Below are 21,215 nucleotides of genomic sequence, written 5' to 3' on the forward strand. Positions count from 1 at the left end.
AATGATTTGGATTTCATAGCCGATCCAAGCCATTAATTATCAAGTACTCTGTAGTGTTTGTTTTTTTGTAGTTAATCAGTGAATCTGAAATAAAGCATGCAATTCTGTTTAATAGCAAATAATTCTGATTCAAAGTATGGCACGTTTTAGCTTTCTGTCATGTAATGAAATTATAATATTGATATCAATGACATCCAGACTGTCCAATCAGAAAGCTGCTTGCGGAATTCGGGTGGGAAACTGAATTGTTTGTGATGACGACTTAGCGCATGCGCGGATAGCGTAGGACGGGAATTGACAGTTTAGACGCATGCGCAGTAGGTGTAAATACAAAGTGCAAATAGGAACTGGGCAGATTATAAAAAGTGCATTATAAACAGATGGAATGAGGCTCGGCGACTCTTATTCTCTTGTGCATTCACGCCTGATCTTTGTCTGACGCATAAAGTCGAGAAGTGAAGGTGAGTTTTGAAGTCAGAAGTACAATATTTATTGATGTCATTCATTTTGGAGTCTTTAAGCAAAGCTACTTCTGTAGTATTTAGCACTGCTTGCTAAATTATTATTTAATAATGATTATAAATCATTATCTGCTGTTAAAGAAGGTGTAAGACGATGGCAAAGATTAGCAGCAGCCAGAGGATGTTTCTCAGTGGGGTTGTGGAAGGTGAGAAATGCTGAACTGTATTTTACTGTACTGACTGTATGTTTGAACAGAAATGAGTTAGATTGATGCTAATTGGTTCATTAAAAACACTGACCATTGACCTCTGGCTCTGTACACTGATCTTTTTTTTTTTTTAGGGTTTTATGGGCGCCCTTGGACTATGGAGCAAAGGAAGGAGCTGTTTAGAAGGTAGTAAATGTTTTATGTGCTTTGATAATGTCCCTCATATTATCTGTCTGTGGTTCATCATAAATGTAGTTGACATTTAGCAGACACTCTTATCCAGAGTGACTAACATTTTTTTATTTCAGTTTATACTCCTGAGCAATTGAGGGTTAAGGGCCTTGCTCAGGGGCCAAAGAGTGGCAACTTGTAGGACCTGTGATTCGAACCAATGACCTTAAGATCAGTAGACCCCTTACACCTTAACCACTGAGCTACCACATCTCATTTTACTTGGTGCAGTTACCTTGTATCACCCCATTAGCTAGCAATAATGAAGTTGGACCGCTCCGGGTGTGTGTTCACTGCTGTGTGTGTGTGTGTGTGTGTGTGTGTGTGTGTGTGTGTGTGTGTGTGTGTGTGTGTGTGTGTGCGCGTGTGTGTGTGTGTGCGCGTGTGTGTGTGTGCGCGTGTGTGTGTGTGTGCGCGTGTGTGTGTGTGCGCGCGTGTGTGTGTGTGTGTTCACTGCTGTGTGTGTGTGTTCACTGCTGTGTGTGTGTGTTCACTGCTGTGTGTGTGTGTTCACTGCTGTGTGTGTGTGTTCACTGCTGTGCGCGTGCGTGCGTGTGCGTGCGTGTGTGTGTGTGTGCGTGTGTGTGCGCGTGTGTGTGTGCGTGTGTGTGTGCGTTCACTGCTGTGTGTGTGCGTTCACTGCTGTGTGTGTGTTCACTGCTGTGTGTGTGTGTGTGTGTGTGTGTGTGTGTGTGTGTTCACTGCTGTGTGTGTGTTCACTGCTGTGTGTGTGTGTTCACTGCTGTGTGTGTGTGTGTGTGTGTGTGTGTGTGTGTTCACTGCTGTGTGTGTGTGTGTGTTCACTGCTGTGTGTGTGTGTGTGTGTGTGTGTGTGTTCACTGCTGTGTTTGTGTGTGTGTGTGTGTGTGTTCACTGCTGTGTGTGTGTGTTCACTGCTGTGTGTGTGTGTGTGTGTGTGTGTGTGTGTGTTCACTGCTGTGTGTGTGTGTGTGTTCACTGCTGTGTGTGTTCACTGCTGTGTGTGTGTGTGTGTGTTCACTGCTGTGTGTGTGTGTGTTCACTGCTGTGTGTGTGTGTGTGTGTGTGTGTGTGTGTGTGTTCACTGCTGTGTGTGTGTGTGTGTGTGTGTGTGTGTTCACTGCTGTGTGTGTGTGTGTGTGTGTGTGTTCACTGCTGTGTGTGTGTTCACTGCTGTGTGTGTGTGTGTTCACTGCTGTGTGTGTGTTCACTGATGTGTGTGTGTGTGTGTGTGTTCACTGCTGTGTGTGTGTGTGTGTGTTCACTGCTGTGTGTGTGTGTGTGTGTGTGTGTGTTCACTGCTGTGTGTGTGTGTGTGTGTGTGTGTGTGTGTTCACTGCTGTGTGTGTGTGTGTTCACTGCTGTGTGTGTTCACTGCTGTGTGTGTTCACTGCTGTGTGTGTTCACTGCTGTGTGTGTGTGTGTATGTGTGTGTTCACTGCTGTGTGTGTGTGTGTGTGTGTTCACTGCTGTTTGTGTTCACTGCTTTGTGTGTGTGTGTGTGTGTGTGTTCACTGCTGTGTGTGTGTGTTCACTGCTGTGTGTGTGTGTTTACTGCTGTGTGTGTGTGTATGTGTGTGTTCACTGCTGTGTGTGTGTGTGTGTTCACTGCTGTGTGTGTGTGTGTGTGTGTGTGTGTGTTCACTGCTGTGTGTGTTCACTGCTGTGTGTGTGTGTGTTCACTGCTGTGTGTGTGTGTGTTCACTGCTGTGTGTGTGTGTGTGTGTGTTCACTGCTGTGTGTGTGTGTGTGTTCACTGCTGTGTGTGTGTGTGTGTTCACTGCTGTGTGTGTGTGTGTGTTCACTGCTGTGTGTGTGCACTTTGGATGAGTTAAATGCAGAGAACGAATTCTGAGTATGGGTCACCATACTTAGCTGTATGTCATGTCACTTAAAAATCAATATAGTTTAGCAGAGATTTATGTACAAAAAAAGTTTTTGTTGCTGTAAATTCTCTAAATTGGTTATGGTGCAAGCGGTTACTCCTGGAAGTTACCGAATGCACGCTTTATTCAATAATTCATATTTTGAACACATTATGAATATGAATTATTGAATAAAGTGTGCATTTAAAGTGTCACATGATCTCTGTATAAATACACCTGTTATTGGAAGGCCTTAGAGTATGTTAAAGGCCATATGTATACAAACAGCATTATGAAAATTATTAGCTATCAAAACAAGTTCAGGATGATGTACTGTAATAATATCAATCAGCATTTGGTTATAAAAAAAGAAAATCCTAAACTTCAAGGACATTACACAGGTGAAAGAATTCTGCATTGTGGAATATGGGAAACCTTCTTCCAGTTGATGTCAGGAACTGGTAGATGGTTACAAGAAATATTGAGGTTATTTCATCCAAAGTTGGAAATGCTAGCTATTACTTTATTACAATTATTACTAATACTACTAACTTTTTCCTCAGCTGATATACTAATTTTTGTTGATTTCCTTTGTTTAATGAGTGAAAACAAAGGGATTTTTATTGTCGTTTACATCCAATTACATTACATTTTATCCACAGGTTCAAATTAAATCAAGACCAGAAACTAAATATTTAATGGGTTTTATTATATACAATTAGAATAATATAGAGTATTTTCATTGCCACATTTTAATGAAACCTTAAGGGAAGCCCCATGTAGTCTTAAAGCAATCAGTAAACATGTGGAAAAGAGATTCTTTTGTAATTTAAAAATCTGACTTTTATCTTTGGATACAAAGTGCGTGAGAACACCATCTCTATAGTTAATCATGGTAGATGTAGCATCATGTTAAAATTTACCCCTTGACTCTTGGTTGTTTGTTTGCCTGTTTATAACATGATACTAGGTCATTTTGGTGGGCGGTCTCCACTAGGCAGACTCTCTGTTCTATCTTCTACCCAAGTTTTAATAATGGAATTAATGTTGTGGAAGTTCAGTGGGTAAATACCCATGCAAGACACTCTAGCTACAAAATGACTGTGAATCTAAAACCTGCATGTGTGTGTATCGATAACTCAGAGAAAAGAAATGGGGATTGAACGCATACCTTTATGCCCCAAAAGATGACTACAAACACAGGATGTACTGGAGAGAGCTGTATACCTCAGAGGAGGCAGGTAAGGAAGACATTATTGTTTTGTTTTGTTTTTTGTAAAAATATTATCAAGTGTGAGCTCATGTATGGAAAAAAAAGGTCAGTTGGTGATTTTCTTTGAGCTTATCTGCCATAAGACATAACACGATCAACATTTCAAAAAGATGCAGCTAGAAGTATGGACTAGATTTTTCCCTCTCTGTGGGATAGTGGGTGGAAAATGGCAAATAATTAGATTGGGAGCAAATATGGTGTCAGGGTGGTGTCATTTATGAGTGATGTATAGTGTAATAAGGAAATGACAGATTTCACAGACCTCATTCTTTTTCTCATTATAATATTGTGTATATATATATATATATATGTGTCTTTTGTGTCTTTAAAGAACAACTGATCACCCTCATTTCTGCTGCGAAAGAACATGATGTTGAGTTTATCTACGCCATCTCACCTGGGCTGGATATTACGTTCTCAAATGCTAAAGAGGTTGCTGCTCTTAAGAGAAAGCTAAGTCAGGTAATATGATATGAATTAAGACATGCTCAGTCATATTGATAAAGAGTGTCATCAGTCTAAGATAAGCAAAGATTACAAATCAGGTTTGCGTGTAAAATATTTCCTTCAGTGTCAGCGGTACATTGAGCTGCCAGGTAGTTATATATATATATATATAATGATAATTACATTTTTGTCTCTGAGCCAAATCTGATAGAGTTGAGTGTGTGTGTTTCTTGCATGGCAGGTGTGTGAGTTTGGCTGCAGATCCTTTGCCCTACTTTTTGATGACATTGAGCCAGAAATGTGTGCTGCTGATAAGGAAGCCTTTAGCTCCTTTGCTCATGCTCAGGTGTCTGTCACCAACCAGGTGTATGAGCATCTGCAGGAGCCACAGACATTTCTTTTCTGCCCAACAGGTAACACTGATGACCCTTAATAGTAGTACTCTACCTTTAAGTGCGTGACTATGTGACTCAGAATAATCTGGAGGATCTGAAGTGTCAAGCCTTCTTTAGTTTTACCTTCAGATTTACAGAAAAGGCAAACAACCTCATCACCAGAGTTTCTTGTTTGGTCTTTATTATTTAATCACTGATCAATTTACAGGTTATGCTTTGCATGAACATTTTTCACAAAAATGTACATGTATCACAAAAGTTTTTTTTCCTTTGTAGATTACTGTGCTGCATACTGTACCCCTAATGTGAGCCAGTCTTCATATTTACACACTGTCGGAGAAAAACTCCTGCCTGGGATTGACGTTCTCTGGACTGGTAAGATCAGAAACTCTATTTTTTACGGATCGTTAACATTCTACACTCCACTTCACAAGTTACTCAGATTGTAATACAGTTCCACTTTGTATTTTAATGAGCTAAAAACAGATTCAGAACAGTTTATTTGAAAAACTATATTACAGATCAGTGGTGTTTTAAACAGAATGAGCAGATACCATCAGGTGTTTATTTAAATTCAGGTTAAGAAATTGTTGGTTGTGATTTATGTGACGTCAGTCTCATTTCAGTGAACTGTTTCTGTAACTGCCTGTTCTTCATCTCTCTCAGGGCCAAAAGTGGTGTCCAATGACATTTCTGTGGGTTCTGTTGAGGAGGTGTCCTGCGTTTTAAGAAGGCCACCAGTGATTTGGGACAACATCCATGCGAATGACTACGACCCACAGCGGATGTTCATGGGACCCTTTAAGAATCGACCCACAGAACTCATTCCCAAACTGCGAGGAGTACTCACCAACCCTAATTGTGAATTCGAGCTCAATTTTGTGGCTATCCATACATTAGCCACTTGGTGCAAATCTAACACCGGACAGAAAGATGTTGCTATGGGTAAGCTGCTACGAATGGTAACTTCCTTATGACCTGCTTATCATGATAGTCATGTGGAATGGTCCACATGATCTTGTCCAAATTTCTCTGTCATTCTGATATTGTTCTACAGATGGCGAGGATCATGGGTCTGACTACAACCCCAAAGAGGCTTTGCGGCACGCCCTCACTGATTGGCTGGTTGAGTTTGGTGTGGCTGATCAACCTAATGGTAAAATGTCCATGTTTATTTCCTGAAGGTTACACATGAAATTATGATAATACTTCTGTGCATAATATTGTTGGATATTAGACAACTTTTATGGCAGTATTCAGTATCAAAGCAAAGTATCAAAAATAATGGCAAATCCTTTCATTATGCCTTACGTAAGATAAATATTTGGGTGTTCATAATTAGTTAATTGTTTATGAAAAAGTTGTTCTATTTAAACTGGTTATTGTGAGGTGGTATCATTTTTCATGGGCAAAGCAGGAGTTCATTCAGTGCTGATTTATAGCTTGTGTGTGTGTGTGTAGTGTCCCGGGAAGGCAGTGGTCGTGCTAAGAAAGAGCCGTCTGATGAGGAGCCGATGCAGACAGATGAGTATGTGCCGGGGCCCACAGAGAACCCACTGTACACAGCTGAGCCACTCACCCTGGAGGACCTAACGCTGCTTGCTGAACTCTTTTACCTACCCTATGAATATGGTCCCACTGCTCTCACTATGCTGCAAGAGCTGCAGTGGCTAAGAGGCAACAGTGATGCTGCCACATTTGGCCCTGTGGTAGCTGAAAACAACAAGGTGAGTGAGAGGGCAAGAAAGTCACAAAAAAAACCTGTGTGAGTAGGCAGCAAATACACACTGTGGAGAGGAATATATGCCCCATCCACATGCTTTCTTGGATTCCTGGCCATGTACACAATTTTTTACATTATATGACATGTTTTACATAAAATATTATTGACTTTATTATGATCAATATTCCATTTAAATCTCTTTACAGGCTAAAGAATGGCGAAAGAGAGCCGAGCACTTCGAAGACCTGTGTGCTGCAGTTGTCCGGATGTTCAACAGGCTGTCGAACGCACCCAACAGAACTATTCTTTATGATCTGTACAACTACATCTGTGACATAAAGAGTGGTGTGTCCTTAGCCAGAGCATTTGTCAACAGTTTGGGTAAGTCCTCATTAGATTATATAGGAAATGGATGTGATTTTTGAATTATGTCATTGAAAATTAAATAAATTGTTTCATTAAAAAAAAAATTAATAAATTGTTGAGATCATTACTTAAGATGTTCTTTAACAACTTTTTTTAATGTATAAGGTTTATTTTGGAAGCAGCACATGAAAATGTTATTATATTTGTCCTTTTACATGCGTGGGTAGAACACATGAACAAAAAAATGATACAGGGACGTTAGGGAATACTTTTACGACCCAAAACAGCCAAATGTAAAGTGCATCTTTATGTGGATCAATGAAAATTAAAGATGTTCCTCAACATTTTGAGTTGCAGTTGGGTTTCTTCAGCTGTTATTCTCTTTTGGGGAATGATTTTGCTACTGCCATCTACTGTTAAAATGTAGCTAGGATTCCTCCTTCTCCTTCTACTAAGACTTTAAGATGAATCAAGCAATCCTAAAAAAACAGGGTATACAAATAAAAGCGCAATGATTAAGCTTCCTATGTACTTGTAACAAGCCCCTCTGAAATGTCACCCACATTAAGAAGCATTTCTACTCCAGCAGAATCTCCTTGGCGAGACTGATATATTGATTTATTTGTCTGCTTCTTTTGGAAAAAGGTGGTCGTAATCCTCCTCCTTCTCACATTATAAATGATAACCCCGAGCCGTGGGGCTTTAGAGGTGGACTTTCTGGAGAGTTCCAGGTACAGTTCATTAGTCTTTACCATTTATTGTGCAATAAATGATTACAAACAAGGCAAAACAATGTATAAAGTGGTATTCACCTAACTGGTTTCTGTTTTTTTTTTTGTAATTTGACACTAATTTGTTATCTAGAGGATGCTTCCATGCCATGGGAACAGAGATCTCTTTCGTACCCCACCTGCCACTAGAGTGTACACTATGCGACCATGTACCCCCAAAGATAAGGTGATCGATGTGCTGATTTAGGAACATAAAAATCCCCATGGCGTTTATCATCTGCTTTTACACCTGAACACAAATGTTTTAGGCTACCTAATGATTGTTTTATATGCCATCCATTATAAATTAGTATTGATCAGATGTGTACTGTGTGTGTGTGTGTGTGTGTGTGTACTTTGCAGTCTGAGGTTTTGAGATTATCCAAGGAGATGCAGACTGAGACACTACAGCAAGTTGCATTAATTGGTGACAGGTGATAATACAATAATTTCCACTGAACTACATTTTTGAAAGTCCTTTGCCAGATTTTTGGCAAAAGCAAGATCAGAGTGTATTGATAGTCTTGCCATTTTAAGCTGTTACTGTCAAGCTTGCTGCTGTACATGATGCAGTTACATTATTCTGTCTGTCCTTACACTCAGGCTAGTGGACGGTCAGATTGCTCCATCTAAGCAATGTGCCCTGGTGCTGGAGGATGAGGTGGGCATCTGTGGTTTTGCTTTAGCCCTCACTGATGCAAAGTCAGCCATGACCACATCCCAGGTTAGAGACAAAGAGGACACCACTGCCTTCCACCCTTTCCTACTAACTCTAAACTACTGTTTGTAACTTTAAAGTAGAGATGCAGAAATCATTTTAAACACAATCATGATTTTTGGCTTTATCATTTGTCAGTCATTACACTAGTATTGATATTAGTGAACTTAGCTAAGATTAGCTAGTCATAGTTATCAAAGTTTACAGACACGGATTCATTAAATCAGAAATTCCATAATTATTTATAATTGTTAAAGCTTTGAGTGTATTAGATGATAGAAATAGGCAGTTCATCTGGCTACACATGCAAAACTAATGAGCATTAGATGAGATCAATCTGCAGACCATGCAGCCATTTTTTAAACTTCATTTACTTACAGTCTAATTGCATTTATATTTATCATTGAAAAGATGCGCTCCATTAAGTATCTAAATTTCTTTAGATACGAGATCATGAAGTAAATTATAATGTGCAATGATATGTTTTGTACCAAAATGGGATAAGCTGAATAAAGCCATCAGTTTTAGGCATAATTGTGCAGCAAATAGTGTAGAAATACTTTTTAGAGTATTCAAACCGATATGGCTTTAAACTGGTGATGTTTACTACCTTGTGTCTCTTGTATCTGCGTGTAGTATCCAGAAACAATGCTGAGAGATTTCCCCTCTGTCATGATTATTCAAATCCACCCAAGAGTACCAGATCCCAACACTGCCAAGCGGCTGATTGGCAACATGTTTTCTTTACTACAAGAAGCTGGTAAGTTAGTGAGACCCTGCTCACCGCCAAAATGAGAAATACTGTATCAATGACACACACACAGACTATTGATCAATCAGTGTCTGGCTTTATCCTCTGCCCTGGTTATATACTGCTACTGCATTCATTTTTTACACAGCTCTATCCTGCATTTTCTCCGCAGGCTCCACTGGTGTTTTTTGCGAGTTCAGATCCGTCGACAGAAGAATGCTGCACTTTCTCAGGACTCTGGGGCTGCTCCAGGTACTTACAATGGAAGGACTACAAACAGGCTTGGTCATCATGGGAACAAAGTTGTGAATAACAATCTGTGTTTTAAAGGCATTAAGATGTTGATTTAAGGCCACACAATGCTTTTATTGTTAAACACAAAAATTTACAATAATTAAAGCTTCAACTTGATCCAGAATTACATTTGGAGTATTCAATTCTTGGCTATCTGGGTTTATGCTTTTTTTTTTCTTTCTATTTTCTTAAATAGAATTTTCTTCTTTTAAACTAGTCCATGCTTGTTTTCTTTCAAAATAAATCCCGGACTCATGGTAATACAAGCTCTATTTTAAACAGATGTTAAACTACACACAACATTCACCATTACTCCAAGCACATACCCGTCTCCTACCCCGACTCCTCTTTATAGTCTAACTCCTCACGGTTTTCTTGTCTTTCAGTGTCTTTTCATTTCCTGACTACAGAACATTTTCGGAGAAAAATACATTATTATATTAGCTGCATGATGTATATAATAAAAGTACATCAAATAAAAGGTGAATATGTATCATGTAAGTCCCATATTGCAATATACATATAATAATAATAAACGATCATTTTTCATAATTAAGATTTAAACCGGACGATTTAGTAAATGTTTTTGCAGAGTTCTTATGAATGGCTAAAATGATGTTCAGTAGGGAAAAAAGGAGGACGCTGGGAGAAATAACTTGGAAAATAATACTCGTTACTAATTCAGCTGTTTTAAGCATCTTTCGTTTTTATTTTCTTGTCCAAGATGAAGAAGGCTGTTAAATATTCTATGATCGGAAGAGCAACATTCATTGAGCATATATGCATTTCAGCAGGATTTTAAAACATCACACTAAAACAGAAATAAGACACTCATTGTTAAAGTCACCTTAAAGTTTAGAACATTCTGGTTTATGATTAAACTCTTTCTGGAGTGTATAGAAGGATTATTACTTATTACTAATGATTCATTTTATTATTATTATTACTGTACATTATTATTAACTCTACTAGTGTATGTAAGGACATTTCTAAATTTATAATAAGAGATATATGCGCAGTAATGTCTGATGAACGTGGTTTTCTATCTTTGCTGTAGCTTTCGTAAAACTACTGCAAACCTTGGCTTCGAAATATTTTTGGGTGAATTTTTAGAAATATCTGCATGATCATTTTAAAAGACATAAATAAAAACATACGAAAATGAACATGATTCATTTGCATCACTGAATGCATCTTTCAAGTCCACTTAATAAAAAGACAATTTTTGTCTTTCCTGTCATTCCAGTTTGGGTAGTTAGTCCATGTTGTTCGCATTAAACAAAAAACCCTGAGTCTTTAGCAGTACTGTTTTTCACAGAGATGTTGATAAAAGACCTTCGGCCCACGTTTAAGACCTCACGACAAACGAGTAAGCTCTGTGAGCTGGCTGGTTAGCTTGCCATGCAGGATTGTCTGTGTTTTGTTTGCCCTCATTGATCTCCCTGCCCATGACAGCCCAGGTTTCAGGTGCTTCCACTGGCTGAATCTCCATGAGGACACAAATAAACCACTGCATACGGAGATATCAAAGAGAAACTGATGTGTTTATGACATGTTCTATCTATGACACTGCACAGATGCTCAGAAGTGACCTCCATGTGAGAAATCCACTCTCTTATAATTAAATAAACTCCAGCCCTTCATACTTCACATCTCCGATCTTTGTCTCAGGCAGCAGGACTCGTCCGTCCAGTGTGAAGGCAGTTATGTAGGTGGCGATTTTACCTGCGTCCTCCTCAGACTTTAGTGCCAGAACGATTTTATCATGGGTATTGGGAACGAACCTGAAAGCTGAGAAGCCATGAGTGGGGAGCAGCCGCCCGACTCGGGTTACTGAGATGTGGCTGAAATCTGCTGTGCAGGTCAGGAGCAGGTTGGTAGCGCGGCGCTCGTCGGCTGTTTCCTCGTAGCGTTCGGAGCTGGCACGGCGTGGGAGGAAGAACCAGCGCTGACGTCGCTCGCTCCACACCGCCGACTCATGTATCAAATAACCTGAGAAAGGCAGGATGACCAGGATTTATCTGTAACTGTGAGCTTTAGTTTGTTATAGGAATTATGCAAGTGTAACGAAATGAACTACTAACCACTAGTTACTACTAGTACTACTGCTATTTCTAGTACTGTTAGCAAACACTCCAAAAGCATGATACAAATATTTACTGATTAGTTCCATATTAACTCACTCGGTTGTTTATATGAATCTGGTTCTTCCATATATGTGTCACTTAAATAAGGCTCATGTTCACAAGCATTTCAGTTCAGGTTAAACAAAGTGCACTGTGTAGTTTTACATTATTATATGACAGGATAAAAACAATAGAGCTTTTGGGTGTGGGTAAAGGTGGAGCTTTTCATCCCAATCATGCAGAAATCACACCTCAGTCGATCTTGTCTTTCAAGTGACTTAGGTGTGGCTTCTGCTAAGCTGGAATGAAAACCTGCACCCACTCTGAGCTTTTCCAGATAAGATCAGATCATTGTTTGTACTGGTTCCTCCATCAAGCACTGTATGCATGCACTCGTCTCACACTAAGGACAGGGATACTAGATTATGTGTTGTGCTACCGTCCTAAAGAAATGACATTGTTCTTATATATATTATTGGGGATTGTAAATGAAAATAAAACTGACTTGAGAAATCAAATCTCTCTCTAGTGCTGTGGCCATTCGTTTGGTTGTTAGAAGTTTTAGAAAGTGTAGTGTGTAGAAATGGCTGCTGGTACAAAAATTACTCAGCCAAACACAAAAGAGTTGACTGAAATATGATGGGATCGTCTTTCAGAGAATTAAGTATAAGGTTCAGGAGAGAGGTGAGCAAATCTCTTAAAATGAGTCATAAAGTTCAACAGGTTGGCGTGTAGGTGCTTTTGTTGTGTTGTCATTCTTGGAATCAATCATCTTTAACAAGTTAACATTTTAAATAATAGCAGGTAAGGAGTCATGTAAGAGCTGGTTAGATCACTGATGTGCACGTCCAGCAAAAAAAAACAAAAACCTGCATTAGAGAAGCCACATTTCAAGTTTATGAAAAATGTGACTGTTCAGACACAAAAAGCTATGGCAATGCAAAGTGTCTGTACTTCAGAGCATTTGTTTTCACAAATAGCTGACAAGGTATCACAGAATTTCAGTTTTCTATGTCAGATGTTAGAGATATAGTGTCATCGAGGATGAATAACAGCTTTGTCCTGGCAGCCAGATTCGGATGAGGTCACTCTTATTCCATGGTGGTATGTGGGTCAGATAACAGTGGGTGGGCTAAAAGTGCCTTTACTCCTTTATGATCTGGATCCCAAACTGCACTGAGCCTCTCTGAAAGGTTTAATGTTATACGGGCAGATTTGTGCTGTGGTACTCATAAGACTGATATTTTCTGTATAGCTGTTTAATTTGTATTTACAGATTTTTTTTTCAATACTTTTTTTGGGTATATAAACCTCTCCCCTATGACCCAGTGAAGAGTGAAGAGTGCCGTCTAACCCATCATTTATCCATCGTTTAAAATGAGTGCTGGAGACAGTGAAGCCCCTGTAGATGTGTGTGTGGGGTGTGTGTGTGTGTGTGTGGGGGGGGGGGTTTCAGGCTCCTGAGTGGTGCAACAGATCCATTTGATCAAGCCTTTGATCGCAAGTTCGTAACCATACAATACTTCGGTCATCTATGTCCATGAGTTTAGGAGATTAAAATGAGCCATGATCTCAGGAATACTAGTGGCAGATCGTTTTCCTCTGTCAATCATAGTGGCACTAGCTAATCATGGGTGTGTGTGAGCTCACGGATGCAGAGGTGACTGTGTTAAGCTGCTTACCTGAACAGCAGTTTAAAGGATACAGTCGGCTGGCATCGTGTGCCTTATGAAATCGCTTTAAGGGGCCAAGTGGAGGCAAACATGCTAAGAAAATAACCAAATCTTTCCTATTATTTTGTGACTCATCATGAGTATTAAAGACTAGATTATATAACAGGAACTTTAAATGCTGCAATACAGCTTTCAGAAAAAATGGTTTACATCCCTTTAACATGACATTACTTTATTGCTTATTACAGCAATAAACAGGGCTACACTATAAAAGGTATCTATATACATAATGCATGTCAAGGGTCTTTAATTATCACTGTGCATTGTTAGCAAACTGTTGCAAAATATTGTTTGCAAACCCTTACATTCTTGAAATCCACTGTCTTATAGTGCATCATGTCATGAAAGTACATATACAATAACGTGAAAAGGCCAAATAGTCAAGCACTTCAACACTGAAGCTGACTATAGATTTCTTCTCGTTTTGTGAAGAGTGTTTTGTTGTGATAGTTTACCAGGTGGTTTGATGCCTGCTGCTCCCCTCAAGGCGACGTATTGAGACACCCAGTTCTTGTGGTGCACGTCACCCTGGAAGCCAATAACTTTCACCCACTGGGGATCGTTGTTCACGAATTCACCTGTGGTGGTTGTCCACTCCTTCCCCAGCCCACCTACGTACAGGTGCTCGTCCTTCACTGCCAGCCACTCCGCCTTAAAACCTGTATAAACACCATTACAAGCTCGTTTTATATCATGTTTCACTGTAGCTTTGCCCCCTGTGAAATCTGAGCCCCATTAATCAATCAAAATGTATCTTATTCTGCATACATAAATACAATATTCAGTTAGCATGCCATTTGCTTTATTTTTCCTTTTGCGAATGATGTAATGGTATATTTTATTTGAAGAAAACCAAATGTACTCTTCTAACCAGATATTATAAACATCTTTTTTTTTCTTTACAAGAAAATAAATTTGAAACCCAAAACTAAAAAAAATGAAAGAACGAATAAAAAATAAGGCATGAAATCATTTCTCTTCCCATTTTTCTTGGAAAGAGAAAGGCTGCTGACAGTGTATGGTATGGGAATACTTTGAAATTAAATCTCTTATTGAGAAATTTCTTACCTTTGGAAACACTGCCATCACCATCAGGCAGGATGACCCAGGGTATAGCCCGGTTGTCTTCGATGCGGTACACCACACCTGTTCGGTCGTCCACACTATACAGACGTCCGTTAAATGCCACCAGGTCGGAAAGCTCCATCCCACGACCTTTTTCTGATAAATGGCTCTCCAGCACCACCTTGTCTGGGTCCCACTCTACCTCCATGTGTTCCCCATTGTCTGACACTATCAGGTGGCCTCGCTGCATGTAGCTGAACCAGGTATTGTCCTTGGTGCTGCGCGAATTTGTGTCCAAGTCTGCGATCACAGCTATGCGGTAGCGGACACCGTTAGCTGTGTGCTCAGGTGGACTCAGAGGGTATGTGTGGTTATAACTGGCCTCCTTTTTGGCAGTCGCATCCCGAATCAGCCGGCGTGCACCGTCACTATGACGAAATGATGAAAAGAGTTGCGGCTCCCCTGTAGTGCCCCCTGCAGTTTGGTGCAGATAGAGCAGCAGACCCAACACTAGCATAGCGATCACTGTGATGGCCCTCCATTTAAAATGGAAGCGAGGGTCAGTGCTAGCACTGCTGATGGAGGCCAAGGAGGGCAGGGACCGCATGGAGATCCGGGTGGTCATCAGGTCATTAGGGGGTAGAGCTAAAGGAAGAAAGCAAGGAGAGAAAATAAGTGAAATTAAGAAATAGGAAAAGAAGAGCGAGCAAGAGTGAGGGAGAGAAAGAAGGAAAAATTATTTTATACCCATACGCCAAGCCTATATTTGCCTAAGGTAGTTGTTTGTGTTCTTTCTTGACTGTCAGATTTTCATACACGTCCCTGAACCATGACATCACAGAAGTAAAAAGCTGATCATAGCAGACTGGTTAGGTGTGCAGCCTCTCCTGTAGAGGGAAAGATACTACATTTGTATGGAAATAAATGTATCTCAGAACTGGGCTCTTTAAACAAGCTTCTACTACTGAGTGATGACTCTGATTATACAGACAACACCAATTAATTTTCAGGTCCACAAAAAAGATTCAGTGGGAGACAGATAGATACAATAGATCAGTTAGCGAGGCTCTTCAACCGGTCATTGTGCTAAGGTACAATCTCTGAGTTATTACTTAATAAGCATGCTGTATTTTGTACAATTGGCTCTTGCTGTGTAATTCACTTGTGATGTCCCGACACAATTGTGAATTCTAACATAGTCAATGATATGGTGCCCTAAATAAAATGCCTTTGTCCTAGAACTATACAAATGTTTGCACTCAATTGTATGTGTGATTATTCAGCTACATATCTAAAGCAGGATCCAGGAAGTGCACTGTTTAATCGTCGTAATTACAGACGATTTAGTCAGACGAAACACACAAAGTTCTCAAGAAACAAAACTAATATAAACTTTGTATAGCTTATTAAACTTCTCCCATCCTCTTGCTATCTCTCATCTATCATTTTGTTCTTTCATTGCTTTTGATGATAGAGTGCTATAAACCAATTTGTACCTAAACTGTCCAATCAACTGCAATGACCTTACTAAACTGTTAATACAGAGAAAATAACTGATTATTTTATTCATTACTATGTTCAGCCCCACCTCAGTGACTTATGTTTTTATCTGTTTGTGTTGACCTGAGACTGATGTGAGCTGGAGTACTAGAGCTAAATATCTAGCCATCTAGATAACTACACATACTTATACTTTACAAATAGATCAGCAAATCGGTGACTTCCAGAAACCCTACATCAACTTTTCACTAATGCTAATGAACACCTATGAGACCTAGAAATATGTCAGTATTAAGTTCAAGGGGCTTTCAAAACAGAAATGCAGATGACTACAACTTTTTAAATGGTTGTTGAATGACATTGCATGCTTTTAAACAATTTACAGTTATATTTAATGTTGTATAAGACACGTTAGTTCCTGTTATCGCTCTTATCAATCTAACTGCATGATACTACTGCTACTGACTACGGGATGATGCTACTGACTACTTACAATAAGCTTTGCTATTTATTAGATCAACATTTATATCTAAACAGATCATGCTTTTTAATTCATTCATTATAACATTATGTAGCTCATCTGCCACAGAGAGGTCACTGTGAATAAGTTTCTGCATGTCAGAAATCTTCTCACCAATCAGAAGAAAGAATTCAATTGTATTCAAGAACTATCCGGATACATGATCAGTGCTTTAATGGCACACATTTAGAAGTGGTTTAGGAACTGGGTGAGGCAAGGTTTCAGATGAGAAAGATTAACATGTTAGTCTTGTATTCCTAATGCAAAGCTCTAAGAGCAAACACTAGACATCGAACACAAAGGAGTCTGGAAAAATTGTGTAAATCAGGTTTTCCACCCAGAGAGCTCCTTTAAAAACACTGTGATCACACTTGTGAATACAGGAGCATTAGCTAAGGCTTCCAGCAGTCCAACGAGGTTGCATAAGCTCTTTCTTATGCAAATGCCACCTTTGCATTGTTTAACCCTTTGCACTAGTCTCTTTTAACATTTCACTTTATCACATTTGTTGTTTACTTTTTTAATAATTTCAAAAGCATGTTACATAGTACTAACACTCATTAGTCAGTTCTTAACAGAAAACCCTTTTTTTTGGTGTGTCTAGAAGGTCTCAGTTCCCTTCTAACTAGATATCACACCTTAGGGGCTAATTAACTAACCAATAGTAGCAAGTAACAGGCACAACATGAAAACATTATGTGTCTACATACAAGTGCCTACATTATCCTTGTGTTTTTGGCTTGTGTTATAAACTATGAACAATTCCTGAGCCAGTATTAGAAAACTGGCAGAGCCAATGCAAAAGATTTACAGCACAATGAGAAAATAGTGAAGGATCATTATCCTGGATTCGCTGCAACCCCACAATCATTTGCCTAAAAGTGGACGTGTGCATGCCAACCTTTTGTGTGCTCTTTTTTATTTTAAAAACAAGCTTTGGCATGTCGTTTTTTAGTGTAACATTAGTACAACAAAAATATATCAGCTTGTTATCAGAAATAAAGCTGTATTAAAGGTTACTATAGTCAAATATGACTCCTTCGCTCTAACACAAAAATATTTATCTCTGTCTCAGCTTTACTCAAAAAGTTGGCTTTTAGTTGTATGTGTACAATCTAGTAGTCATTAAATACATGTGGATTTCATTTCATTTACCCTTCTCTCTCCTTCTTGCTCTTCTCTGATCTTTCTTTCTTCGGTCCATTCAGTACAGTCGCTTGTAGGAAAAAACTGATCCCAGTGTCTACCCTCTATGTTCTCGCTAAACCTTTCCATGTCGATCTACATAGAATAAGGACGGCTAACTCTTGCAATCGTGACTAAGGCAAATTTTCAGCACATTGGATTTTGAACTTTTACTTGCATGGATTATTGATTAGCTTAAGAACGGAACAGCTACATGGCATCTGTCCCACTAAAAGACTGCAACACATTTCTTGTGGCAAATGCTTTGTGCTTGTTGTTTTTGAACACCTTTGTCTGTACACTCCCATAGGCGCAAGCCTTCTGAGATTCTGGGACTGACAAGACAGAGATTACAGCATGGCATAACACATATAATATATACTTTTTACTTAAGATTTTTTAAGAGAATTTAATGAATTATACATTGTATGCTTTTATTTATATACATATATATATGTATATGTGTGTGTGTATATATGTATATGTATATGTGTGTGTGTGTGTATATATGTGTGTATATATATATATAAATAAAAGCATACAATGTATAATTCATTAAATTCTCTTAAAAAATCTTAAGTAAAAAGTTAAAATAAGAATTATTTGATAAAGGGTAAATAAACTTTTTCTTATAGCATAAATAAATTAAACGCACCACATTTTAGGAAAATAATCAATAAAACAGCTAAACAAACAGAATACATACCAAAATGTTATTCCTGGTCTACGAGAGCAAACAATTACAACTTACAAGTTGCTATTTTTTTCTGTTATACATTTAGTTACATGTAATGCCATAAATATTTAAGAAAAACAACTTAGTTCCTTTTACGTTATAGAAGAAACAGTCAATGTCATTTCTTAACTTCTGCTTGTTTCTTTCTTGAAGTTAATAAGACAATAATAATAAACATTCTGATACAGACTAACTACAAATCCCAAAGTGTTGATTCATGAAGACATTACTGAAACGGAAAACCAAAAAGAACTGTTTCTGTTTATGTGAAGCATCAATACATCGACTAGCACTGATCAATTCAAGGCACTTTGCAGAGTCAATAAAAACATCTTATATCTTATAAAATAGCTGGAAAGAGCTGGAAGAACAGACCTGCCGAAATAGCTCAGTGTGTCATATTTATAATAATAATAATAATAATAATAAACAACAACAATAATACATAAAAGCTAATAGAAAAGCAGTGCAATAGTGATTAGAGTAAATATTACTATAACTACTCAGTACTGTAATTATAGCTCTTGTGTGTGAAAAGCTTTTTGTGTTTGGACAGTTGGTGTCCCAAAATAATCGGAACTCTCATCCACAACAATAAAAAAAAAAAAAAGGCCTTATGTTTACAAATTATTCACAGAAATTGAGAGATCAAAAACACACTTAATGATGTGGTGCTCTAAATAAAATGTCTTTGTCAGGACATAAAGATGTGAAAATGTTTGCACTGAATTATGTGTGTGTCTATTCAGCTACAGATCTAAAGAAAAATCCAGGAAGCGCACTGTTTATTTTGTAATTGGAGAAAAAAGGCACAGGCAAGCAAAAAGCACAAAGTTCCCAGGAAACAGCTGCTCAAAAAAACAAAAACGAAAACAAACTAAACATTTCAACATTTTCCATTCTCTACCTCTCTCTTTGTTTATCCTTTAATCTTTCTTTACTTTTGTGATAAAGTGCAATTTATACCAAAATTGTCCTAATCGTTGCAATTAAGTTAGTAAAATGTTAATAAAGAGTAAAATGATTATTTTATTCATTACGGTGTGCAGCCCTGCCTCAGACCATATTGCACATTCTCACATTTGCACATTTTCACCTGTATGTAAAATATTTCTTCATTTCACCTGTATGTAAATTGTTTCTGCAGTTTCTGGAGCACGCTCCCAAGAATTTCCCTCACCATGGCACATGTGCTGTGGTGATGTGATAATAAAAGTGACTTGACTTAATGATTTAGGTTATTATCTGTTTGCTCTAACTAAGTCATCCAATGCATCCTGCTACATATCTGATAAGGAACTTTAAGAACATGCAGCTTTACCAGGCATAAAGGCACCTTCAGAGCAGGGTCATTATAGTATTATAGCCTTAGCTAACTTTTTTTAAACTTTAACATTTTATCCATAAATCCATATTCTAACTAAACATAGATTGTAGAGATTAAAACACTCAAAAATAACAATCACACAGCATAACAACAATCTTGCGAATAGCATCCACTATATAACAGATGTTGATGGCGATCAGGGATACTATTGTTTAGGGATAAAATATTTTGTAACAAGCTTTAATTCTGGTCCTATATTAAATTAAACGAAACAAAATACAAACAATAGGTTTTTAATACGGATCTTAAAAAAGCGTACTGTGTAACTAGCTAGCTACTGATGTTCCTGACTACGTATTTCCGTACTACGTAGAACGTAAAGACAGTACGCCAAGTTACCATAGTAACCGTGTGTGGCCTATTGTTTATCCGTACTACTTAGTATGTTAGTATGTGACATCGGATATAGAGGAGATCCGACTGAATACGATACTATTCTGTTACGGGTTATAACACTCGACGTTTACATGTTAATATCTATCTTACTTAAGTTATGTTAAAGTTCAGTCACTGTTAGCATCTAGCTAACACCGAAGCTAATACATGTTAGTACTGTGATGTGCTTGAATATCAACCACGCAGACCAAGTATTCAGGAGTTTAAATAAGTATACGTACAGATCGAGGCTCCGCTCAGATATAGTTTTGCGGCGCAAAGTCTGCGGTAGATTAGCGCACTACATCCAGAGCTCCTTTCCCTTTCTACCACAACAAGCCTGCGAAGGAAATCTGCCAACACACCGGTTAGTGCGGAAATTGGTACCGCCCACCCGTATTACTACAAGTTCCAGCCCCCTGATTTGTGATTGGCTAAGAGTTTATACTTGAAGAATCAGCTGATTGTACGGTTCAGAAGTCACTCTCTTTATAGTAACAAGCTTAGGAAATAACAGTAAGGCTCTGTTTATGCTGAATTCTCTTCATGGGTGATTAATAAACAAACTAATCAATTAATTAATTAATTAAACAAATAAACTAGGAAACATATAACTCACACTTTACACATGGATAGGTCATAAACGTAGTAATGTCAAAGTAAATGTTTTACTTGTGTGATTGCTAAATGATGCGGTTGTATGAATATGCGATTGCACCTTCGCCTCACACCTCCAGGGTCGGGGTTCGATTCCCGCCTCCGCCTTGTGTGTGTGGAGTTTGCATGTTCTCCCCGTGCCTCGGGGGATTCCTGTCCAGAGACATGCATGGTAGGTGGATTGGCATCTCTGGAAAATTGTGTGAGTAGATGAGAGTGTGTGTGCCCTGCAATGGGTTGGCCCTCCATCCAGGGTGTATCCTGCCTTGATGCCCAAAGACACCTAATATGTATTATTTGTATAGACGTTTGCAGATCGTACGGAACATATTTGTATAGACAGTAGCAGATCGTTTTAATTCTACACCAGCAAATTCAAGCAAATTCAAACCTAGTTATCGGGTTTGGGAAGCATTCAAAATGTCAGTGTGGTTAAAGCATGGATATAA

At 38.5% G+C, this 21,215-nt stretch overlaps 2 protein-coding genes across 7 annotated transcripts; one reads left to right on the forward strand and one right to left on the reverse strand.

Moving 5' to 3' along the window:
- The first annotated feature begins 303 nt into the window (after positions 1-303).
- ogal (O-GlcNAcase like) lies at positions 304-9,606 on the forward strand. Of its 2 annotated transcripts, none has more exons than XM_027163045.2 (17): positions 304-461; positions 603-667; positions 805-856; positions 3,889-3,986; positions 4,350-4,480; positions 4,707-4,878; positions 5,137-5,235; positions 5,527-5,805; positions 5,918-6,016; positions 6,322-6,587; positions 6,790-6,964; positions 7,595-7,680; positions 7,814-7,906; positions 8,083-8,153; positions 8,323-8,443; positions 9,074-9,197; positions 9,361-9,606. In XM_027163045.2, the coding sequence occupies exons 2-17, from the start codon at positions 616-618 to the stop codon at positions 9,495-9,497; spliced, it is 2,055 nt and encodes a 684-aa protein (XP_027018846.2). In that variant the 5' UTR covers positions 304-461; positions 603-615; the 3' UTR covers positions 9,498-9,606. The 2 variants fall into 2 exon arrangements, with proteins under 2 accessions (XP_027018846.2, XP_027018848.2); XM_027163047.2 differs by having other exon boundaries at positions 316-461; positions 606-667.
- A 562-nt stretch (positions 9,607-10,168) lies between these two features.
- cant1b (calcium activated nucleotidase 1b) lies at positions 10,169-20,508 on the reverse strand. Of its 5 annotated transcripts, none has more exons than XM_027163077.2 (5): positions 20,352-20,500; positions 15,177-15,293; positions 14,410-15,051; positions 13,797-14,000; positions 10,169-11,474 (listed from the first exon to the last, which is right to left on the reverse strand). In XM_027163077.2, exons 3-5 carry the CDS (start codon positions 15,029-15,031, stop codon positions 11,104-11,106), a joined length of 1,197 nt encoding a protein of 398 aa, XP_027018878.1. In that variant the 5' UTR covers positions 15,032-15,051; positions 15,177-15,293; positions 20,352-20,500; the 3' UTR covers positions 10,169-11,103. The 5 variants fall into 5 exon arrangements, with proteins under 5 accessions (XP_027018878.1, XP_027018860.1, XP_027018864.1 ...); XM_027163059.2 differs by having other exon boundaries at positions 15,154-15,293; XM_027163063.2 differs by lacking the exon at positions 20,352-20,500 and adding an exon at positions 17,582-17,727 and having other exon boundaries at positions 15,154-15,293.
- Positions 20,509-21,215: the final 707 nt, after the last annotated feature.

The sequence above is a fragment of the Tachysurus fulvidraco genome, chromosome 2 (genome assembly GCF_022655615.1).
Source record: "Tachysurus fulvidraco isolate hzauxx_2018 chromosome 2, HZAU_PFXX_2.0, whole genome shotgun sequence".
NCBI lineage: Eukaryota > Metazoa > Chordata > Actinopteri > Siluriformes > Bagridae > Tachysurus > Tachysurus fulvidraco.